This window comes from Protomyctophum bolini (assembly GCF_963924005.1).
Source record: "Protomyctophum bolini genome assembly, chromosome: 8".
Taxonomy (NCBI): Eukaryota; Metazoa; Chordata; class Actinopteri; order Myctophiformes; family Myctophidae; genus Protomyctophum; species Protomyctophum bolini.
The window spans coordinates 4,212,357-4,236,457 of record NC_137869.1 but is presented as its reverse complement, the minus strand read 5'-3'; the positions used below and the strand labels follow the sequence as shown (position 1 = coordinate 4,236,457).

The 24,101-nt window shown below is 40.4% G+C and overlaps 1 protein-coding gene across 1 annotated transcript; it reads right to left on the bottom strand.

Moving 5' to 3' along the window:
- Positions 1–5,321: 5,321 nt before the first annotated feature.
- On the bottom strand, positions 5,322–14,838 carry LOC308319564 (vitellogenin-like; the record flags this gene model as incomplete). Its single annotated transcript, XM_080769668.1, has 22 exons — positions 14,808–14,838; positions 14,031–14,294; positions 13,628–13,765; positions 13,385–13,536; positions 13,146–13,299; positions 12,891–13,048; positions 12,464–12,629; positions 11,705–11,923; positions 11,457–11,606; positions 10,338–10,436; positions 10,134–10,253; positions 9,834–10,029; positions 8,225–8,487; positions 7,920–7,997; positions 7,387–7,532; positions 7,164–7,242; positions 6,863–6,989; positions 6,595–6,778; positions 6,444–6,510; positions 5,862–6,027; positions 5,585–5,740; positions 5,322–5,419 (listed from the first exon to the last, which is right to left on the bottom strand). Exons 1-22 carry the CDS (start codon positions 14,811–14,813, stop codon positions 5,322–5,324), a joined length of 3,186 nt encoding a protein of 1,061 aa, XP_080625794.1. The 5' UTR covers positions 14,814–14,838.
- Positions 14,839–24,101: the final 9,263 nt, after the last annotated feature.

Below are 24,101 nucleotides of genomic sequence, written 5' to 3'. Positions count from 1 at the left end.
ATACTTACGCCCTAAATATTTAATCAGACGACGAATAGTAAAAAATTGCCAATCTGCAAGCTCACAACTCTTCACAATTTATGTTTTTTTGTTTTACACATTTTTAAAATGTTTGAAATCTTTTGATTTATTTTATTTTATTAAAATAGCTATAAGCGGCCTGGGCCATGGCTCAATGGTCCAGGCACCGTGGCTGGTAATCCAGTCTGGCAGTGTGCCGCGGGTTCGACTCCTGATCCCGACGGCCTTTACTGCATGTCTTCCCCCCCCCCCCATCTCTCGCCCCATCTCCTGTCAGCCTACTGTCTGTCCCTCCATAAAAAATATAAAATAAAGGCGAAAGCCACAAAAAAACATAGCTATAAGCCATAATATGTCAAAATTGTAATGATTTTTTTCTTTCTTTTTTGTATTCAGACAGCCAGCATTGAGTAAAACATTTAGGGCTCCATCTTATGCCATGCTTTATCCTACGCATTTAGGGGCTTCCACTATGTGTAAAAGTTATCTTGCGGCCACATAAGTTTACATAACCCACTGTTCATTTTGCCGACTCCTATATTTGCGGGTGGAGGTGTTTCTGTAGGCGTGTTGATGCACTTTCCCTATATTTGCTATCTTATGCATAAGACAATGGAAACCACATAATGCGAATTCTGTTTGATAAAAGAATGCGCTGCTGACTCTGAGACGGTGAGACCTGAGTTGGAGCTGCCTCGGCTTGAGTCTGGCAGGTGGCATGGTGATTGGTTTAATCATTGTAACGCCCAAACCCACCTATGCATAATGTAAGGGGTAATGGTGGAGGTGTTTTAGGGACTTAGGATGTGGCAGAAGATAACAAATTTTACGGGGCCACACCTCTGACACAATACTAAATCCCCAAATTAAGGGGACTCCCGTACGGTGGACTCCATGTTGCTCACATGGTGCTCCATGGAAGGAAAAAAACATGCGCAATGGGCTATATGCAGCCAACACTTCCGCGTTCAGCTTCCTTGGTCTCAACTGCGCATGTTTCTTTCCTTCCATGGAGCACCATGTGAGCAACGCTCAGTTCACACAAGTATGATTTTTTTGCCTTTATTTGACAGAGACAAGGAATCAGGTCGGCAAGGAATTGAACATATATACCGGTACTGTATACTGACAAATGACAATCATCTACAATGCACATATGAAGCATTATCTACTATATATCTATAAATGCACCCAGTCTCTGTGTGTGAGTACGTACGTCTGTAATCCATGTAACTCGAGAACGAAAACAAAATCAACATTGTACTATTCTCTATTTTTTATATCCTTTTTATTATTTCAGTTCAGGGTCAGCAACTCTCATGCACCTCTAGCACCTCTGCTGGAACACTCCATCATCGCAGTTCCTGTTTACACTGCACATGTGCAAACATTCCGCAGGAGACCGGGCCACGCCCCCATGCACATTCCTCTTTAATGTTCCTAGCAGGGCCCCTGCCCAGGCTCCATATATGGAGCTGGCCTGTTCTGCCATCACAAGTTTCACAACACTCCATATTTGGGCATGCCTGACACAGAACTATATACAGTAGGAATAAAGGGACACAAAGAGACATACATAAATCTCCATAAAAGGGACACAGACAGATGGGATCTCCAATAGGGATGTCCGATATTATCGGCCTCCTGATATTATCGGCCGATGTATGCATATAAAAAAGTAATACAGGGAGATGTATATAGTGAGTAGTGACGGCCCCCTGGGCCTAGTCTATGTAACCCGACGCTGCCAGATGAGGGCGGTGAAACAAATTTGTGTAGCAAGCTTTTTGGATCTGGCAGCGTCAGGTTATAGTCTATGGGGTTCTATGTGTGTGTGGCTGTGCCTTTAACCATTCTAATGCAGTGCTGGATTGGAGGGTGGAGCCAGAGATGACACATGTCCATGTCAAGTACACACACAGACGAGCGTCAGCGCAGCGACACGCCCCCGACGGCCCGACGCCTGCACGTTCCCTTACGCTCTATAGAGCCAAGATGGCGCGGCCCTGTGAGAGAGAGGAGACTAGGAGCAATCGGTACGCGAGTTTTACACAGTCCGCGCGGTGCGTTTCCTAAGTTAACTGAAGCTACAAGTGGATCCACGGGGAGAGGAGGAAGCGACTGAGAAGTCAAACCTTGGGACGTCTCTCTCTGTCCGTGTCTTGGCGTTCAGCAGACAGCAACGGAGCTGCAGTTCTCTCTCACTGACTGGTACCCCCCCCCCCGCTCTCACGCGCACACACGCGCGTTCACACACACACACACACACACACACACACACACACACACTGTGACTGAGTTAATCACCCCGGTACAGGCCGCGGGATTTCTTTTGTTTGTTTATTTTGGGTGGAATAACATTTTATGTATTGAACAACAGTGGAAGTGATGTGAATATTGTGGACGCTATACTGTGGTACAAAGAGACTGGACTGGATTTTGGGTGTGGGCTGGAAACATTAATACAAACCAAACAAACTGAGTTGTACTGTGTCTGTGTGAATTACTGAATTCTGTTACATTGAGTGAATGTCATTTTTCGGGGAACCTAAGCCAAGCCGTTGTGAGCTTGTAGATCTGCTATTTGATTTTTATACATTTGAGTACATTTTCAATTTACTTGTAACGTAGTATTTATACTTTTACTTAAGTAAAACATTTGACTACCGGTACTTTTATCACCACTGGAAAAAAGCCTGCATATATTGGAAATTAGGAGTTGGATAATTTCGGACATCCGTAAAAAAAAGTCAATATCGGACATCCCTAATCTCCAACTTTCATCGTTACCGACTCGGTGCTCTACAGTGGTCACAGGTCTAGTAACGTATAAATATCATAGATCATATCAATAACGACTACGGTAGGCTATGTAACACTCATACATTTTTAATATGCTAATTTGAAATGTAGTGCAAATAAATGTTAGTTCTGAACTGGACATAAGTCACGTGGGTGCGCAGTTAGTTAGGTAAAGTTACCTTAAGTTGTGGCAAATCTGTTTGGGAGTTGGGTTGGAACAATTGTTTCTGTATAGACACCTTTATGAACACATCTGTGAAAAAACTAAGCTAGTGTTAAGCATTTTTCCCCCAGATTTGCCACAACTTAAGGTAACTTTACCTAACTAAGTGTATTTTCAGAGAATATTTATTTTGATGATCAATCGATTGGGTTTTAGCTTGGGTCAATGGAACCGACGTAGTATAGCCTACTTTAAGTTCTAATTGGTATCACAATTATAATAATAATTGTAGGAGCCAAAATATACATTTTGTTTGTTGTTTATTCTATTTGTTTATTTTTTCCCACGCTTGGGTTTTCGATGTGCCGCACAGCCCTCACCTGATTGATGAGCTCCTGCTGTGTGTCTGCTAATCATTGTACTTATGTCAGCTGTGTGTGTCAGCTGTGTGTCTGGGCAGTGGCATTCAGTGAGAGAATGGGGGTGAGCTCTAGGCTCAATATTTTCTGTTGACCGTTTATCGTTTAATCGTTTATAAGTATACCTACGTTTTCATTTATCAACATTTTCAGTACATTTTTGGACCTTGTTTATTTGTCAATAAATCACCTTAACTACAATAAGAACCTTTCTGGATTTGATTGAAACGCGTCATACAGTTCCTGCTGACAGCTCAGCCTCATAGCAATACTTCTAATTTGAATTGATGGGAAGAAGTAGTCGCTACAACAATAATAATAAACTTTATTTGTATAGCACCTTTCATACATAAATGTAGCTCAAAGTGCTTCACAGGGCAAAAATAGAATACAATAAAACATAGTTAAAATGATAAAACAATGGCAAAGAACAAAATTGAATATAAGAACATAAAATAAATAAAAACACCACATGCAGCAAATCAGTCAGGGCAGGGTAGGAACGTGCATATTAAAACTCAATTAAAAGCAATGTTGTAGAAGTGGGTCTTGAGCTGAGCTTTAAAAATGTCTACAGAGGCTGCCTGACGAAGGTACAGTGGCCGACGGCCCGTAGAAGCAAAAAGCTGCTTCCCTGTATTTTTTTTGGCAACGCGAGCAGGCCAGCAGTGGAAGACCTTAGGGGGCGGTTTGGGACATATTTAGGCAGGCAGTCAAAGAGTTAAAATCAATCCTAAAAACAACCGGAAGCCAGTGCAGTGATGCCAAAACTGGAGTAATATGTTCTCTCATCTTAGTTCTAGTTAAAACTCTGGCTGCTGCATTTTGGACGAGTTACAACACATTTTTCAAGGTTATAAAGAGAAAATTACATTGCTATTCTTTTTGTAATATTCATACTTTTGTATTAATGTTCTATTAATGTTCTGGACTTTTACTTGTAACTGAGACTTCTACATTGTAGTATTGATACTTTTACTTGATTAAAACATGCGAGTAGGCTACCGTGTGGGCCTGGCCCACAGGCTTGGGCCTGACTCACACCTTTGCAACAGATTGATGTATGCTTGTTGTAAGAGATGTATAGCTGATGCAAGCTCGCAATGCATTTCCAATGGGAGTCACATACATGGTTTGACACATTTGTGTTGTGTGAGGGGGAGGGGGGCAGTTGAAACACAGCCGAAAGCCATGCAACGCAAATGTTGTGTCAAACCATGTGACTTCCATTGGAAATGCGTTGGGGCAAGATGTATCACACCCTTTGTATACATCTAGCATGTATCAATGTTGTATGCTAGATCGAAAGGTGTGAGTCGGGCCTTGGAATGGCTGATTATACCGAAACCTTATCAACAAACAGTGTTCATTGGGCAGGGTGGCTTGACAATTTTGAGCTCCCCTGGAATCCTGTTAATTTTTCACTTTTTTATCCAATGACATTTTGGATAGTTTAAATGTATTGTGCATTAATCTATTACAGGAATACTGTGAATGTATTAGAATGATGTTATGTATTATTCTCTTTTTTGCAGCGTCTTTCTTTTTTCTTCACTCTTATATTTTGTCTTTCCTACCTTTAGCAGTCTTTAGCCCTGCAGTGTGATGTTTATTTTCTTGTGTATTTAATTTGACACAAATTATTAACTAAACGGAACAAATTAAAACAAAATTAACGAATCATTTTTCTAAAAGCCTTTCACAGTCAAATGATTTTCAAACTACTCTACAATAAACTACTTACTAGTTATGCATAATGCATAATCTCATACAGTGGATTTCAGGCAAATAATACATTTGTGTGACTTACAATGATTTATTAAGTACTGACATTTACAATTTGAAATATACTATTGACATTTACAAGTTGAAATGTTTCCTAAATCTAGGCAGTCCACTCCACTGCGACAGCTGCTCTAAGCACACTGAGCCGAGCAGCTACAGGCGACATGAGCGTCCGTGGTCTCCCTCAGGTCCTCACTCTTCTCATAGACGTCGGTCGGAGGCGCCTTGTCTGCGGAGGGGCAAAGAGACACAGTTACACAGAGACACACTTTTCACATTTCATTGTAATAATTAATGAATTGGTGGTGGAACATAAGTAAGTATATTTTCTCATTACATTGTAATGCAGTGTTCAGCTCAGTGATATAGCAGCTCTTCCTTCATTAACACTTACCGACAGACACGCAGTGGAAGCCCACAGTGACGGGAGTGGTTCTGATTGGGGAGCAGCCGGGCAGACAACGAAGCACAGGCTCAACAGAGTAGCATCTGGACATCTGGCCACGGACCACCATCTCCATTGACATGGACTCGTGTCTCAGACGACATTCTGGAATGGAGAGGTATGAATAATTAAATTAAAAGCTATGTTGATGGCTGTAAAAGAGCCAAGTAATATGTGCACTTATATTTGCTTGGAAATTTCCTGACAACAAAACCCCTGCTCTTACCAGTGGTATCAGCGCAGCTCTCGGCAGGCAACACCCAGGAATGGGCATGGCTAACTGAGTTCTTGGTCAGGCGTCCACTAGGGGTACGGTACTCCTGTCTGACTTCTCCATCAGCCTTACCACAGACTCCACAGGTCTGTCCCTTCATCCAGTCAACGACTTTAATCTGATGATACAGGTAAAAAGGAATAACAGATCAGTTACTCATTTAATTGAATATGCCAGCTTTGGTAGTTTGGTGCAATTAAAAATGACCCCCAAAAGGATTGATATTCACCTTCCATGTGTCCATATCGTAGTAGACTTCAGGGAGACCATACTTGGGAGCGAAAATAGCGACTCCTTCACCTCTCTTTTTTATATGGATTGCACCTTTTGGTAGAGCATAGATCATTTTTAGATAATCCAGATAATCAGGTAATCCGAATCAAGATTCTTTATTTTGCCAAGTATATTTTCAAATATAACAATTTAGTATTGGCACATTGTAATAAATAGTAACTAAAATGGTTGTAGGAGAAAGCATTAGACCCAGTTTAATTTACATGGCCTACCTGCAGGGTGTTGGTAAGGAAGGTTTACGATGGGAATTTCCAATCCATTAACCTTTACCACAATGTTGCCTTCCGTGCGAAACAAGTCAACGTCACTAGAAGTGAAAGGTATGGTCAGCATCAGCAACTAGCACCGTTATGTATTGAACAAATTAACACATTTCCTGTTGAGTACTTACATGTCAGCGATTTTGACATTGATGTGTTTGCGTGCCAACGCATTATCTTGCTTCAACAGAACCATGAACTTCATTTCGTCAGTGCAATCCTGAGCCAAAACTTGGTAGCAAGACACAGGCATCTGATTTGTGATTGTCTTGTTGTTGAATGTTGTCAGTGTGTCTCTGACCATGCTGCACTGAGCTGAAAGCAAGATGAAAATATTGTTAAAACATTTACATTATTTAAACAACATGTTTTTGCAGTTGTATCAGCTGATAGTTTTACCTGCAGTAGTAATGGCCAACAAGTACTGGACTTTGTCTACAATATTGTCTTCAAAGGTCAGACCGGCAAACCCATCCAGTGGTTGTGGCAGGCCAACGGGGAGAATGATAGCCTTCTCAATTATCCTCTGCAATTAATACAATAATCATCATCAATGAAGCAGGTGCATACTTAATTGTTGTTATGAATACAACAATGTTTCGTTATTCATAAAATCAAGTAGGGTAAAATAATATCCCAATACCTTTGGTGTTTTGAAAATAACATCCAAAGACTTCGGAGATGTTGAAACCACGGTTACAGAAACCTGCTTCTTAGTGTTTGCTGCCTTCTCTGCAATCAGCCCAACCACATCAAGGGCAGGGACATATTGACTCGCCCTAGTGGGAAATATGTGAGAGCATTATTTAGACGATTAGGCAAAATATATATTTACCAATAAATTATTTTGTGGTGGCAATAAATGGAGCAAACTTGCCTAAAGCAACAAACAAGTAATATTACAGAAATATGAAAAGACATACATTCTGATGTAGCGCTTCAAAGCCCTTGGCAGGTCAATCCAGTTCACTCTTGCACGGATTGCAGGCTTTGTTCCAACCAGACCGGTCTCAGCTGTGATCACGGCATCAAACTCTCCACATCGCCCCTCTCCCCAGGACAATTTGGCCTTTGAGCAGAACAAAGGAAGTGTTGAGGAACTTATTTTATGTCTATAGATAGATTATTGAACTGTTCAGTAACATTGAATATGGTTTCTTACAGTAATTAGGTGCCTGCTGGGCACCATACTAGTAGCACAGATCCTCCATTGTTCAGCAGGAGACAAAGGTACCACAATGATCTTCCAGGCGTGATTGGGCTGATCCACATAAACAGTGATTTGGTATCCTTGAATACTGTAGTCTCTTCTCACAGCACGGATGATAATTGTCACAATGGGATCGAAAGCACTACCCAGCTAAGGATAAGGAAGGAAAAAAATAAAACAGTTTGTTTATCCACAGACTGATTATGACAAGTGTCCTAATGAAATGTTATGTAAAATAAGCCTCACCTTCTTGTACATGGCCTGAATGCTTGAAGCGCTGCTTCTGCTCACTCTGGCCTGGGACGTGGCCTTCGATGTGATAATCTGTACATAAAATTGGAAGGAGAAATGTTCACTGCACAACTGAAGTTTTCACGTTTTGAAAGAAGAACAATCCTCTAAATGTCATGTAATTCCTACCTTGTGGTTTTTCTTGAAAATTGGGCCTTTGTGCGCTGCAACCTGTTTGGAATGAAGTTCAATGTGTTGAAGGAGAACATGCTCTGTTATTCATAAAATCAAAAGTTGTAGAATGGACCGTGGTGCTTTACCGTGGAACGACGAGAACTGGAGCTAGAAGATCTGCTGCTGCTGCTGCTGCTAGCTCTAGCAGAGTTCCTGCTGGAGCTGCTGGAGCTGGAAGACCCCATGGTGACATTCAGACCAGGAATCAGGATTTTCTTGAGTTTATGCACGACTGGTTTAACCCCAGCCAAGTCCTCTTCGCTCATGTTGACCTGTTTAATGATCTTCGCTGCAGCCCCTGCTCCAACCTGAACCTCCATCTCCCATCTATCGACGTGTTGGCCTTCAACTATAAATAGAAATAATTTATTGCTCATATAAATCATGTTTCTTCTCCAAATAATGTGTACATTGTACAGTATTTGAGTGCGACTACGTGTTCTGTATGTGTACTGCAGTTCTTGCCTTCTTTCACAACAAGTGCAACGGAACGCTTTCCGATTAGTTTGTACAGAGCGGAGGGTCTGCTGAACTCGGCACTGTCTGAGTAAATCTCAAGGCATGCCTTCAATCCAAACTTCATGCTCTCTTCACAGATTTCCTTTTCAATAATAATGGGAGTAATGTCCGTGATAATGGGCTTCAGCACACCATCAATTACCTCAGAAGATACTCCCTGAAACAGAAAATTAAAAGAGCATAAAATAATGACCTGTAAAATTCCATATTTCTCTTCATGGTGGTATAATGAGTGAGAAAGTCAATTTAAAATCAGCCCACCATGCTTCCAGAGGCAGCAGACGTAGACATGAGCGCTCTTGAGATGGCAGGAATCATTGGGACGTTTATTTCGGCAGGAACATCCTCCACATTCCTTACAACAGCAAATGTCTCATAGCTGCCAGTGATCAGAGAAGAATAACAAGTCTGTTATTATTCATGCATTATGTAATCCTCATTCTAATAGAAATTATAGGTATAGGCTACAGTATGTATGTTGTGCTGATGTTCAAAACAAGTTAACAATATGCTTTGTTTTGAAGGCCAATGAATTTGCCATCAAAACATTCATGACATAGAGAAAGTTACAAAAATTGCTTTAGTGGTACAGTATGAAATAGGTAGTTTTAAATAATGTTGTACTAACCACTGTATGATTTGTAATGACAAATATGTATAATTAATTAGTATTTAATTGCAAAAGACAGGTTTTACCTAACTGCTGCAATATGTTCAGGAGCAGCAACAGGGTCGGCAACAATCTTATAGTTGCCATCTGCAATGTGAATCATTACTGCAATATTTGCAGGGAGAATCATGCTCATCTTAGTCTTTGCCATCACAGCAGCCTGGATAATAGCAGTGTTGACTCCCATCACAGCAAAGGTATGGACACGAGCACTGGAGAAAAGGGCAACTTTATTTTAGTATCTGATTTCTAAAAGCGATGACAAATTCACGTGAAATATTCGTTTGAACGGGACTACCTTGGTTGAAGGTCAGCCTCAATTGTAATGTCAGTCGTCAGCAGTTGACTAATCTGGAAGTTGTCGAAGTCAGGTTCTGGTTTCAGGATGGCCTTAACTATAAACACAAGATATTGGCTTTGATATGGTTCTAAGATGCAAGGATATGTTATGAAGTAAAAATGCAAGTACAATTTATTACTAATGAATTGCATGACTTTGCACCTACCATGAACAGACGCAGCAGTCACAGCAGCAGTGTACAGACTGAGCTCCATAGGCAAACCTACTGCAGTGGGCAAGATGCGTCGCACCTCGGCAATTAGGAGTGCCTTGGTATACTGGCGAGAGACCCCTGCCATGAGGTACATCAAAGCACTCATTCCAAATTCTCGAATAGCTTTTCCGTCGATAGACTCGATAAACTGTTGGTAAGCAATTTTCTTTATGTCAATTTCTTGTTTCATTGCATGGTAATGATTACATGGAGCTGGAAAGTTATGATGATAAATTGTGCTACAGAACTTACCGCAATTATCTGCTCAACAATGCCTTTGTCAAGGCTGGCAAAGGCAATTTCCTGGCCGAAAATCTTCACATACATTGAAGCCAGTGGTGCGCTTGCAGGATAGGACCTCCAATGAGACAGCTTGTAAAAGAGAAACAATGGTACATTTTGACAGATGTTTTTTCCACAATCATGATAATTTACAGTTCAGGAAGGGACACATACAGCTTTGATGGCCCGCCTCATCTTGGATATATTATCAGAATTCACAGACACGGGCACCTTCAGAAGGGCCTCCTGAATACCCTCGGTTCTTACTCCAACCTTAGAGAGAAATGGACAATGCTCATTAACATGAATTCATTCATTTCCATCCATCTTTTTGAGATTTCTTATGCTTTGACCAAGCTCATTAGCCTACCTCAACGGCGTCAGTAGCAGCTCCAATCAAGTAAGTTCGGACCTTTGCTATAACAGCTTTAGGCAAAACGCTCGCAGCTTCGTTAATGTAAAAGGCACTGGCGGCAGCACCCATCGTCAAAGGATCTGTAACAAGTCAAGTACATTTACATAGCTCATTTCATCCACGGTAACGTGTTTGGGTCAGCTGTGTTATGGGTATACAAGTGATATTACACAAATCTGTTCATCATTAGGTAATTGTTCATCCCCCCAAATCATGAAGGCTGACCTTTGAGATGAATAAATAGTACATTTTGGCTTTGTAGATTAATCACTCTACTTTTTCACATAATTAGCATGAATTGTCACTCACTCAAATAGGCATCGACGTAGCTGGCTCTGCTCATACGGAAGAAGCTCATTCTACCGTACAGTGGGTGACCGATGATCCTCATGCCTATGTTGCAGGCAGCAGCACTGAAAGGAAAGGCCCAAGGGTAAGTAAGATTATAAACTATATACAGTATACTATGTAGCATTTAAAAAAATACACTTTAATGAATCTCCAATTTGGTCTGGAAAATATATTGATATACCGGTAGGCCTATTGATATATTGATATTGTGATATGAGATCAAATATCGTCTGGTATTTAGGATATTGTAATTTCATGCATGCTTAAAAACGTTAATAGCAAAATAGCCAATCGACATGCTTGTATAACTGCTATTTATGCTCTATTTTTATTATCGTCACATGGCTCTATGATCGTCGGTTATTAAGGTAAAATAAATAGTTTTGTTGTATACATTTTCTTCCCCATATCGCCCAGCCGTAGGCTTCAAATACAATGTAGAAATGTCACATCTCTTACACTTTAGCTAAGTCCGGGGCGGTGCTTCGGGTCAGGGACGACATGTGAGAAATGGTGAAGCCGGACACCTGGACGTTGGGCTCTGATCTCATACTGTTAGCTATGGCAGACACCAGACCCACTGGTGGCCGGGTCTCAAACAGCACAATGCATGCAAGCATACGCAGCTCTGCATTCATAGCCTTGTCCATGAAGATCTGAACAACCAAATCCTGGACCTAATTCATCCAGAGAACAGATTATGGCAAAAAAAATGCAGTTAGAATATGAACACAAAATAAATAAATAATCTATTTAAATTTAATTTAATACCCACCCCTTTAGGGTCCCTTTTAGCGATGTTCCTCAAGGCCAGGACAGCCTCAACTTTAACTCTCTGTGGAAAAAGAGAGTTTCCAACCATTCCCAACCCTAGGACCTTTGTGGCGGTTTTAATGCCAGCGCGATGGCCAGCATTGCCAAGAACCTTCAGTAGCAGGACAACTTCGTCAATGTCCTCTCCGACAATTGCCTCTTCGAGGCGGATGAAGATTGGCTGTGGAGAGTTGACAGTTCATTTAAATCCTCCAATCCATTGGCCACTAGTTATGTAAAATGTGATTATGACAAATACTATTTCTTACTTTTACAAGTTCTGCAGAGCAGGTGGGCACCTCATTACAGAACTTGGCCACCATTGTTCCATAACCGAGCATAGCAGCCCCGCGCAAGATTGGCTGTGCCTGAACCTTATCGCTGAAAGCCAGTCTCTGTGGGTATAGGAAAATATATATATATTACAACATAGAGCTAGGATTATAAACACCTCATTTTGTACTTCTGTCCAATAATAATAATAAATAACATTAATATTAATATTAATATTTATTATAATATCAGTTGTCATTACACCTTTCTTAACAATGTTCCGAATTTCTTTATACATTTAAGAGAAAAGATAAGAGAAAATCAAAAGTAAAAACATGCCATAAAGCATATAGCCTAATAAAGATAAATAACTCAATCATTAAATAAACACCACGCTACATTGAGAGCATAAAACGTTGTTCTTTTTATGAGGTTACTGAGAGCCTACCTGAAATATTGGGATGGAGATCAGGTCAGCTGTCACCATTTGCACCGATGCCAACAGGGCAGGGAAAGTTTCAGCAAGAGTGATTTCATCACTCAGAAACTTTTCCTCGATGAATCTCAGTGTAATTGATGCACCAATAGCAGGGATTGCATCCAGGATCCAACGCCTAGAACAGAGGAAATATATTTTTTTACAGCTTTATTAAAAGAAAAGAGAGTAAAAAAAAGAAAAACAACAACAACACCATATTCTAGGGAAGAGCAATACAATATCATAGAATTGTTGCATGGAGACATATATTTTCTATTTATTTATTTTATGTAATATCAAATTTTGTTTGGTTTTAACTGGATATGTGGTATACCGGTATGTAAAAGTCATTTTGCTCAGCAGATATACTTTATACAATTTATAAGCGCTTTCTTACCTGAAAACTCGTTTGTCCTTGTATTGAGCCCAGATTTCCTCAAGATGAAACCATTCGAGCTCACGCAGTATCTGAACAAGCTCCACAAATTTCAGAGGAGCGTCATGATGGACCTGTTGGACATTGTATCTAACCAGGTGAGTTAGGACCTCCACAGCCTAGAGAAGACAAGAAGACAGAGTCATATGGTGTCATAAAGCCATAAAGCAAGCAATAGGTAGCAAAACAATACATGTAAAGATGACAGCACTCTACCTGTCTCTTTGCGTCTGTGATCTTGACGAGCATAATGGGTGTCTGGAGAAGCTCAGAAGCAAACTCATAAAACACGGATCCACGATGAATATACTTATTCACACCTGGCAGCACGACTGCCACTTCCTCAACCCCAATGAAGGTCAGATTTTGTCTGTGCAATAAAAAATAGTTTCAGCATATTTGATATTTTGAGTCTATTGTCATTTTGTTAATCTTAGACAAGTCCTGCAACATACTTGGCCATCATCTGAGCAGCTCCGTTCATCTCATTGAATGGAGAAAACGAATGTACTTCAGTGACCTTTGCCTCCATGATCATGAAACCATAATTAGCTAATGGCTTCATGGTATACTCATAGGATACTGCTCCCCTCAAGTTCTTTGTGATCTGTACAGACATAACACATGGTTAAGGTTATGCTGTTGAACTGACAGTAATATATTTTGCGGTATCCGGCAGAAAAATAAATTGGTCTTACCTTTTGACACTCAACACATTTCTCCATGTAAGCCAAACCAATGTCCTTAACGATGGGTTCCTGGCAGTTGCTCAGATCCCTGGTTTTGGTCAGATGGATGCGTTCAGACTTTATGTCCTCATTGACTATGTAGTGGGTCTTGCACGCACCATGAATTCCATCCTAAATAAAGTAAATATATATATTTATATACATATATATATACATTTAAATATGTAATAGAATATAATTCAAGTCAAGTTTATCTGCATAGCCCATAATCACATATGGGTATCAAAGGACTTTACAGCCCCCCATTTCCAGGGCTGGAGCGAGTGACACTGCAAAGTACACCTAAGAGCTAAACTATTATCATAATGTATTTATGATGTACAAAATACAGAAATGTACAGTTCATTCCTACCTCCTCCATCAACTCATAGACATTCTGAGTGCTCTTGATGTTAACGTGAAGGACGTTCAGGATTCCTCTGAAGATATTCAACACAGTAGGGGAGACCTCAGGTGGGGCAAAAACCTTACCCACAAGACCATTCGCATACTCAAACTTGATGGGAGTCATGAGTTCTTTACGAAGGGCGGCAGTGAGTTTTTCCGCTGGAACAAAAGGTACCCTGTCGGGCCTGTCCCCGGCACCAGCATACTCGAAGAACGCTGGGTTAGTAAGCTGCATATGGGAGAGAGTCGCATCAGTTTTAAATACACCTGCGGGAACCTATGTTCAAAGCATTTACTTTTCAGGAAATGGGAAAAAGTTTATCTGTGCTCCAAATGAGATCCAATCATTTTCATTGGTTACATTTTTTTTGAAAACCCACAGACACATCCAACCACTTTCAACTTGGCGTTACTATTTTGGGCATGTCATTCTAAATTTAGTTGAAATGTTTCAGAACAGATCTATAAGCTCACAACGCATATGCTCACGCATATCGTAAGCTTGTGGATAGGTAGGCTAACTTTGCTATTTGCCAAGTATAAAATATAGCATTAATTTATGGAAAAACAAAAAAAGTTAAAAGTACAAAAGATTCAAACATGAAAGGTTTCTGCCAGACAGGGTGATAAGTGCAATATGGAGATTATGTCAGTGTCAGTGTGTGTGTGTGTGTGTGTGTGTGTGTGTGTGTGTGTGTGTGTGTGACGTGAGCTTTGTCAGACATGCTTGCTCGTACAGTACCTTCATGATGAGGTTTCCACCTTCAGTTGCAGACGCAGTGAATAGAACTCTGCTAGTGATTTTTACTCCAGCTTTTGCCAGACCTTCCTCGGGCACACCTCCCATGACAATTGCCTCATACTCGAACTTCAGGGTCTGGCCAGTAGGAAACTCTGGGGCTGGGAGAATAAATTAACTGAATGAGATCACATTGACATCTCTTTTTTTTTTAATCAATGTTAATATTAGTTCAAATAATTGCTTCATGATTCGGTTAGGGTTAGTTCAAATTATTATTTAAGTTTTTAACTGAATTAGAACTTTGAATATCTATCATGCAGATATGCTATGTTTGCTTTGTACAATAAGTAACGTATTAAATTGCGATCTGGGTTTGATAAAGTGTTGACTTACCATAGTTGCGAGAGTGACAAGCTGTAAATGATGATAGTATATATATTAGAATACATAAGTTTCAAAAAGATGCTTTTAAAAAATATATTTTTCCATGCCATTTTCTAAAATAGCGCTATATAAATCTGAGCTATTATTAATAAAAACTGAATAAAATGATACTTACCCACAAGGGCTACAGTCAGGGCGAGGACAACCACTCTCATGATTGGGAGAGGATGAGGAGGATGTGAGGATGAGAGTCCCATACCCCCTCTTATATACTGTCTTGTAATGACTGATTGTTTGTTAAGTCCAAAGTTAGCGTACAGGTGGATCCACCGGTCAGGTTAACCTGTCCTATTATTGTGTGACGTGAAGTGATTTGACCTGTCATTGAACTTTTAGTGGACATGTTCTCTGGGCAAAGACCGTTCCTCACTGTGAGTTTTACTGGAATGCAATGTTCACTGTTATTATCAAAATAGATCATTCAACTGTATTTCAGACACATAATCTAGTCATTAAATGCTTGTAATTGTAACCTCTGTTTAAATTGTACTGCTCTTATGTTCCTTTTGATGTTGTATTTTTATGAGGTATTGCTTTTATGTTTTTTTTTTTACTATGCTGTATTTTATGAGATTTTTATGATGTCATTTCTAAATGAAAAGCACTTTGGGTCAATTTCTGCTGTTTTTAAATATGCTATATAAATACAGGTGACTTGACTAGACATGACTTGTCATAAAGCCTGCAACATCAAAGAAAAACAGGATACAAAACAAGAACACATAATACAATATAGGACACATATTTAAAACGTTCCTTAAAGTCATGCAATTGGCTTTTATTGCTAATCTGGTCAAACTATCCCTCCTAAAAACTTGCCAAAATAATTTGACCTGGTTTTGAAACGTAACAGTGGTCATCTTGACTCAGACACTCCGTCCTATATTGCCAAATAGTACTACATACATGAATATCTATAGAGAATATTTGTTAAAAACTTGTAAACCTTGTTGGACAATGAATGGAAAAAATTTAAAAGATTATGCTTTACTGTATCTGCTATTTTTTGCTATTTTTTAAATCTATAATGGCCAAACTAGGACACCCAGGGTTAGAGTGGCATTTCTGTAGCACTTTTCTTGTTTCTTTCTGTTTTATGACATTCTATGGACATTTTTAAGCCTTTATTTGACAGAGACAAGCAAATGGTCAGATCGGCAAGGAATTGAACATAATGACAATCATCTACAATCGTACAATGTACAGTATAATAAAAGAAATATAATTGCAAGCCTTAGTTTTAACCTAATTAAGTAATATCATAGAAACAACACGACTACAGTATGTAACAGCAACATCATCATTTTTTTATATGCTAATTTGAAATGTTGCACAAATGTTAGTTGAACTGGACATTAGTTAAGTATAGTCATGTGGGTTCACAGTGTGCATTTTCAATCAATCGATTGTGTTTTAGCTTGGGTCAATGGAACCAACATAATATAGCTTATAGTTTTAAGTTCTAATTATTTGGTATCACAATTAAAATAACACTTTCAAGGTTATAAAGAGAAAAGGCCATTGCTATTATTTTACTTTCATTCTTTTACATTAATGCTATATTATCAATAGTTTGACCTATTTATGGGGGCCCACTTGCAATATCCTCAATTCCTGACTTTTACTTGCCTGAGTATTTCTATATTGTAGTATTGAGTATGTGAGTGTGTGGGCCTGGCCCACAGGCTTGGAATGGGTGACTATACAGAAACCTTATCAACCAACAGTGTCCATTGGGCAGGGTGGCTTGACATTTTTGAGCTCCCTTGGAATCCTGTTAATTTTGTAACTTTTTATCCAATGACATTTGGGATTTTAAGCTCACAATCGGTTATAGAGGCCCATTATTTTGGATCAGCATGAATGTAGAGACAAGGAATTGTGCATCAATCAGCTCTATTACAGGAATATTGTGAATATATTGGAATGATGTAATGGATTAATCTGTCTTTGGCATCGTCCTTTTTTCTTCATTCTTATATTTTTCTTTTCGTCCTTTAACAGTCTTTAGCCTTGTCAGCAGTGTGATGTTTATTTTCTTCACAGTCAAATGATTTTCCACAACAGGCAATAAACTACTTACTATTTATGCATAATGAATCTCATACAGAGGATTTCAGGTAAAGAAAACATTTGAATGCTTGGAAAACCATAGATCTATAGCACAAATATGTAGTCCAATTACAATCTACTTTTTGAAGCAGTACAGTAGTATTATAGAATAGTAGTATTATATACCGGTATGTCAGTAAATAGAGATGGGCGAAACCACACATTTCTTGGAGAGGGAAGAAGTACCATAGTTCCAATCCGATGTTTTCAGTGTTTATTTTTTCACTTGTCAGCATCACAAATTAAATTCAGGAGAAAACATACGTTTACATCGCCAAAGCAAACATGAAACAAAACAAGCAAACATAAAAAAGAATAAAATAAAAAAGAGCTGTGTCCCATTGCAATACAAAAATATGCCTTGCCAAATAACTGGATTGTGCAAAGCATAACTGTAAGGGCCAAATGACCACTAATGTCGAACACATTTATGTAACCTTGGGGTGGCGCTGTTGTTACACAAGCGTCAAGTTCACGTGCATGGGGAGGGAAGGATTGACCCGGAAAGGCAAACAGCTTTGACCGCAGGTACGTCAACAATTTGAAATGGTGTGGAGCGAAATGTTTGCCTGAAGTATCCAGTGTCTGTAATCTATCTAATTATGGTTTATTTCTAATATCAAGCAGGGGGAGCTTCTGTTGCTGTCGGAGTTTGAAGAGGATTCCGCTGTTTTGTTACGCCGAGCCGAGGGAACACGTCTGTCTGCAGCCGTAACGAGGGGTATGTGGAGCTACACGAAAATGGCCATTTAGATTGTGCGCACATTAACTTGAGTTGGTTAGGACTTAGGAGCGTAAATCCATGGTTTGATTGATTGATTGATTGAAATCTTTATTAACAGTTTGCAGAATTACAGTACATTTCAAGCACAAACTCAATACAAATACTGTTAACTGTGAGTGGACGACCCAATTAAGCCTTACACTTGTTTACAACAGGGTCCACATTGTTCAATTCATCAAAACATTTAGAGACAAACAAATAGACACTTCTATGTAGTTAAAGAACAGAACAGGAATTCATCATATAGGAAGCGAAAAGGGAAAAAAATATATATACAGTGAGGGGAACAGGGGGATAAAAGAAAACGAAAGACAGAGTGTAGGGCGCCTGCACACAACACCATGCGTTGATGCCATGTGTGCATATGTGCAGGCACCCAACACCACGTCCATACAAAAACATAGTACAATCCATAGTACAAAGACAGAGTGTAGGGCGCCTGCACACAACACCATGCGTTGATGCCATGTGTGCATATGTGCAGGCACCCAACACCACGTCCATACAAAAACATAGTACAATCCATAGTACAAAGACAGAGTGTAGGGCGCCTGCACACAACACCATGCGTTGATGCCATGTGTGCATATGTGCAGGCACCCAACACCACGTCCATACAAAAACATAGTACAATCCAGATAAAAATTCAGCTTTTACAGAGGCCAGTTTCGAATTGCAGCCATCCGTAGGTGCCCTTTGAGAGCAGTTTTGAAGGAGCCAAGGGATTCACATGTCTTAATGACTGTTGGTAGGGCGTTCCACATTTTGGTCGCATAGGAGCGAAAAGAATTTAGCCCCTTGTTTGTGCCGAATCTGGGTTGTACATGGTTTGTTGCACTCCCTCTGGTGTTGTGGGTGTGGACTTCGTTTACATTAAGGAAGTATTTAGACAGGTACATGGGTATCTTGGTGGTGTATCGAATCTTGTGGACCAGACCCATTGCAAGATGCTGTACTCTGTCGTCGACCCTAAGCCATCCCAGCCTGTCAAAGTGGGCAGGGGTGAGGTGGGTTCGGGGGGTGAGGCCAAGTAGGAGCCTGACCAGTTTGTTTTGGGAGGTCTGGAGCCTTGTTTTAAGGGCCTTTGAGGTGCTGTGGTACCAGGAGGTGGATGCATAGTCAAAGAAACCTTGTACGAGGGCTCCTGTTAAGGTCTTCAAGGTGTTTTTGTCGACCAGTGAGGAGATCCTGTAGAGGAATCTTGTTCTTTGATTGACTTTTTTGATTACGTTGGTGGCCATCTTATCACCGGAAAGATTGGCCTCCAGGATGGAACCTAGGTAGGTAATTTGATCCTTCCGTGTGATAATATCGTCACCAACTCTAACCAAGAAGCCATCTGCCTTTTTGAGATTACTATTTGATCCGAAGAGAATGGATTCAGTTTTTCCCAGGTGTAAGGATAGTTTGTTATCAGCGAGCCAGGTGCAGATTCTACCGAGTTCAGAGCTGAGGGTCTTTTCAACCTGCAGTTTGTTTGCTGAAGCAGACTGACAATTGACTTTTATTGTTGCCTGTCGACTATTGTCAATTTGTCAGTCTTCCAGTGATTTACTTTGTTGTGCAAAGTTTGCAAACTACGAACTGTCGTTGACTCACTGACTATATTTATTCATGATGAGGTAGCCCAGGCCCCAGGAGACGGACTTGAGCTCCACTGTTAGCTGTGACGCCACGGGCGGGGTTGAGAAACGAGTGGTAAAAATGACTGCAAAAGCGATTGCAGAGAAATGCGACAGGTTGCGAGCGGGAAGAAAGCGCAAACTTAATATAGCAGCTAAAATGAGAAATGAATTGCAAGGTTTCATGGTCAATAATGAAAAAATTAAGGTACAAAATGCTCTTACTGAAATGGTCCAGGTGTGTAATGAGGCGAAATATATGCATGCCAGTCTGCTGGGTTTTATGCCCCATGATGAAGGGGGAAAAACAAGAGACGTGGTCTGTTTCTAATGCAAAAATGTGGATTGCAAATAATGAAGGTGGTAGTGGTGAAGATAACCCTAGATATATGATGAAACTGGTGTCACAAACAAGGGTTATGCAAATGAAAATTGTACTAATGAAGGTTTAAATGAAAATGCTGGTACAACAACTGAAGGTGGTGTTTGTATAATTGACGATGGTATTGGTCCTGATGACCGTGTCACAGCCCCCTGTAGTTTGGCCTACTAGGGCCTGTGTGGTTTGTTAGGTAGGCCTAGTCTTGTTTTCCACAGGTCCTGCCGAGTTGCCAATCGGGTGCATTGGGAGGACCTGGCCAGTGTTCCCAGGGTGCACTATAAGAGGCTGGGTGTGGCCACACTCAGGCTCTCTCTCTCCTTCCATGAGACAGCATCTTTGCACCATTCAACACCCCACACTACACCCACCACACATCCACTCACTTACACTACTGATCTACTGATTAACACACCTTAGTATTGTTTGTTTGATTCATATGTTTGTTTATGTTGTAAATAAATATTGATTTGTGCACTTTTAAACAGCCGTGTGTCTTCCTCCTTTGTTATGGCCCAAGAGCCAGGTCATAACATGGGGGCTCGTGATTTGAACTCTGATTGGTTGTGAACTTCCTGTTTTTTTTGGAGATTGGCAAATTAGTCATGGTATTTTGGCATTAGGAGGAGGTGCACGGTAGTTAAAGTGTTTTGGTGGTAGCATTTGTTTGGTTAACCAGTTTGGTTATATATAAGATATTTGGTTTGATGCTGGTCATTTCATGTTCAGGTTGAAGTGGCTATAGGCAAAGGATCCAGGGCTTGAGGAAAGGGTTCAACAAAGGCTGGCACCAGGAGTTAACTGACTCTTGTCATTGTAGACTCACCAAAGGAGCATGAAAAGAAAGTGCCATGGCTGAAGGAGGAGGAGTGGTCCAAAACGGTGTTGGAGATCTATTTGCACTCGAATGACCAGGATGTGAGAAAAGAGGACACAGTAAAAAATATCAATGTGTGTGACATGTACACTCCTACTTACCAGGGCATTGCCTGCTGCTCAGATTAGGAGAAACCGAAGACTGATGTTGCCTGGGTACTCAGGTTGAAGGTCAAGGGGATGGAGAAGAGCCGTTGGAGAATAGAGATTCCATTTGCTGGAAAGGATGAGCACGTGTACTTGCTTTAAGAGAGGCGGAAGTAAAACCAGAGGAAAAGGAGATTAGGGGCCGGTGTGTAAGGTCCAAATGACCACTAATGTCGAACACATTTATGTAACCATTGGGGTGGCGCTGTTGTTACATAAGCGTCAAGTTCACGTTTTCCGACAGCTCCTCTCCATGTTCCCCAAAAACACGGTTATTCGTTGAATATTAAGTTTATTTCTTTTTTTTTCCTGTGTGATGTTATTGGGGCTGACACACAGGAATAAACAGCACGGCATTAGAATGGCACGTCAGTCAGGTCCAGCTACGGGATCAATTCCTTGAGAGATCCGAGGCTCTCACAATAACTTTGTTTGAAGCTTTTTGGAACAAATGGCAATATTTGTTAATAGCTGTCATTGGTATAAAACCTGTGAGGCAAATGGCAGCAAGTGTATTTAATAGTACAGAGGTAGCAGTAGTTTTTCATATTAAAGGTATTGCTCTGTGCACATTTGATTAATTGACTCTTCACTAAGTCCCACCCAAGCCCGTTGTTGGCTAATGCCACGTTAGCAACGGTTACTAGGTTAGGATCCTACTAGTCAAGCTTTCAATGCTGGTCAAAATGGTTTTGCAGTGTCAATAATGCTATACAGCATGTGTGGACCTCAGAAAGAGGGTTTTCTTACCTTGTTATGAGCAAACTAGTAAATTCCATGAATTATTTCGCTTGTGCAGTTTAATAGTACATATTAGGAAAGAAAATAGGCTCTCATTTACTTCCATTGTAACGGCGAAACAACTCTCAAAGTCACTCTTTTAGCACATAAGCGAACACTAAGCTGATACTATGTAGGCCTATGTCTATGTCGATAAATAATGTTTTGGTAATGTATTACACTAATTATTAGCCTTAAGCCAAAAGTAGCGGGAAATAAGCAGACTTGGCAACCCTGACAAGTTTGTGTGGAAAGAAGATCCGGTTTGCCTACAAAACGATCTGATTGGTCCAAATCTGTACACCCACTCCTGAAGTAGCCTCGGTGCCAGGCTTACCATCAGGCCGTTGGATGTAAACAAATGTATTTGATCTCGTCCATATGGAAAACACCATATACAATTTTGGACGTGTTTGAGGGAGACACTTTAGGAGAAATGTCTGGGACTGCAGCTGGGTGTACAGTACAGTATATGTCATCGGTTCTGACATTCCATATGTTGATCCTCCCCATCCATCCTTCCTCTTCGATGTCTCCCTTTTGACTGATACCTGTCCATTCAAACTCTAGACGGGCCTGCCCCAAAGTTATTGGTGCAGCCGTGCCGAAAATGTAGGCCCGGCCCTACCTGGGCCCTCATCAAACCCTACACTAGAGAATGTCCTCGCTACCACCCTTGGATCTCCATATAGGGAGCTGACCTGTTCTGACATTCCATATGTTGATATGACTTCATCAAACCCTGTACACTCAAGACATGCTCCTTATATGGGCAGTACAGAATTCATTCCATGTTGATCTGACCCCCCCCCCCCTCATGCCAGAGCTCGCCCAGCAGGCGGATGCGTGCACGCGACCTCGCCCGAGGTCGCTTCTCGCTCTTAGGCGTCTACTGGTAGTCCTTAGGGTGGTTGTGTTTCAGTGGACATCCTTCTGTCATGCTGACAACAGCTCACAAATCTTGCTGCTGCGTTTGCACACTCACTGTTGTACTTCACCCAGCAGATATGGAATATTGTCATTGGTCATGTTTTAAAACTCTCTTTGGATGTTTGTGATCTATGGAAAGTGTGTCTCTGATGTCCACCTAATTTTGTGTATTGTGAATGCACACTGCACAGCTTTCCTCTCCGGAAGGCAGGTCTGCCTGTGGCAGCCTTTCTAGATCGTGAGATCAGATAATCTGTGTATTCTCTCTCTAGGCCCGAATAGAATTCTATTTTGCTTTGCTTTTTGGTTGATTCTTTCCAATGTGTCTGGTGGTAACTTCCTTTTTTGTTGTCTAATAATTAATAATGTATTTCAGTTCCATGACAAAACAATTTTTAATTAACTCTTGAAGTATGGGTATCGATTCTTAAAAGTAAATTACAGAATTGCATTCACAAGTATCAATACTTTCAGTATTCATATGCCATCCTTATCAGTAGGGCTCAGGTCTCCAAATAATAATATTAATAAAACTTTATTTGTATAGCACCTTTCATGACATGAAATGCAGCTCAAAGTGCTTTACAGAGCAATGGAGAAAGAAAAGAAAAACAAGGCATAAATATTAAAAATAATAGCAGTAATGCAATACAGTGAGGACATGAATAACATTTTTAAAGATCAATTAAAAGCAAGAGTGTAGAAGTGGGTCTTGAGCTGTGCTTTAAAATGTCTACAGAGGCTGCCTGTCGAAGGTACAGTAGGAGTTTGTTCCACGCCGTCGGCCCGTAGAAGAAAAAAGCTGCTTCCCCGTATTTTTTAGTTGCCATTTTTTTAGGCAAAGCGAGCAGGCCAGCAGTGGCCTTAGGGGGCGGTTTGGGACATATTTAGGCAGGCAGTCATGTAGGTAGGAAGGTGCGAGAGCATTGATAGCTTTATAAGTTATACAAGTAAAATAATCTTAAAATCAATCCTAAAAACATCTTAAAACTCTGGCTGCCGCATTTTGGACAAGTTGTAAACTGTCAGTTGTTTTCTTAGGCAGTCCAGAAAAAAGTGCGTTGGATTAGCGTTTTTGCATCGTCCAACGACAAATAGGCTCTGATTCGTGCAATATTTCTAAGGTGAAAAAAGGCAATCTTGGTAACATAATTAATGTGTAAATTAAAAATTCAATTCAGTTCTTTACTGTACTGTTACTTTCTACAGTCAGGTTACCA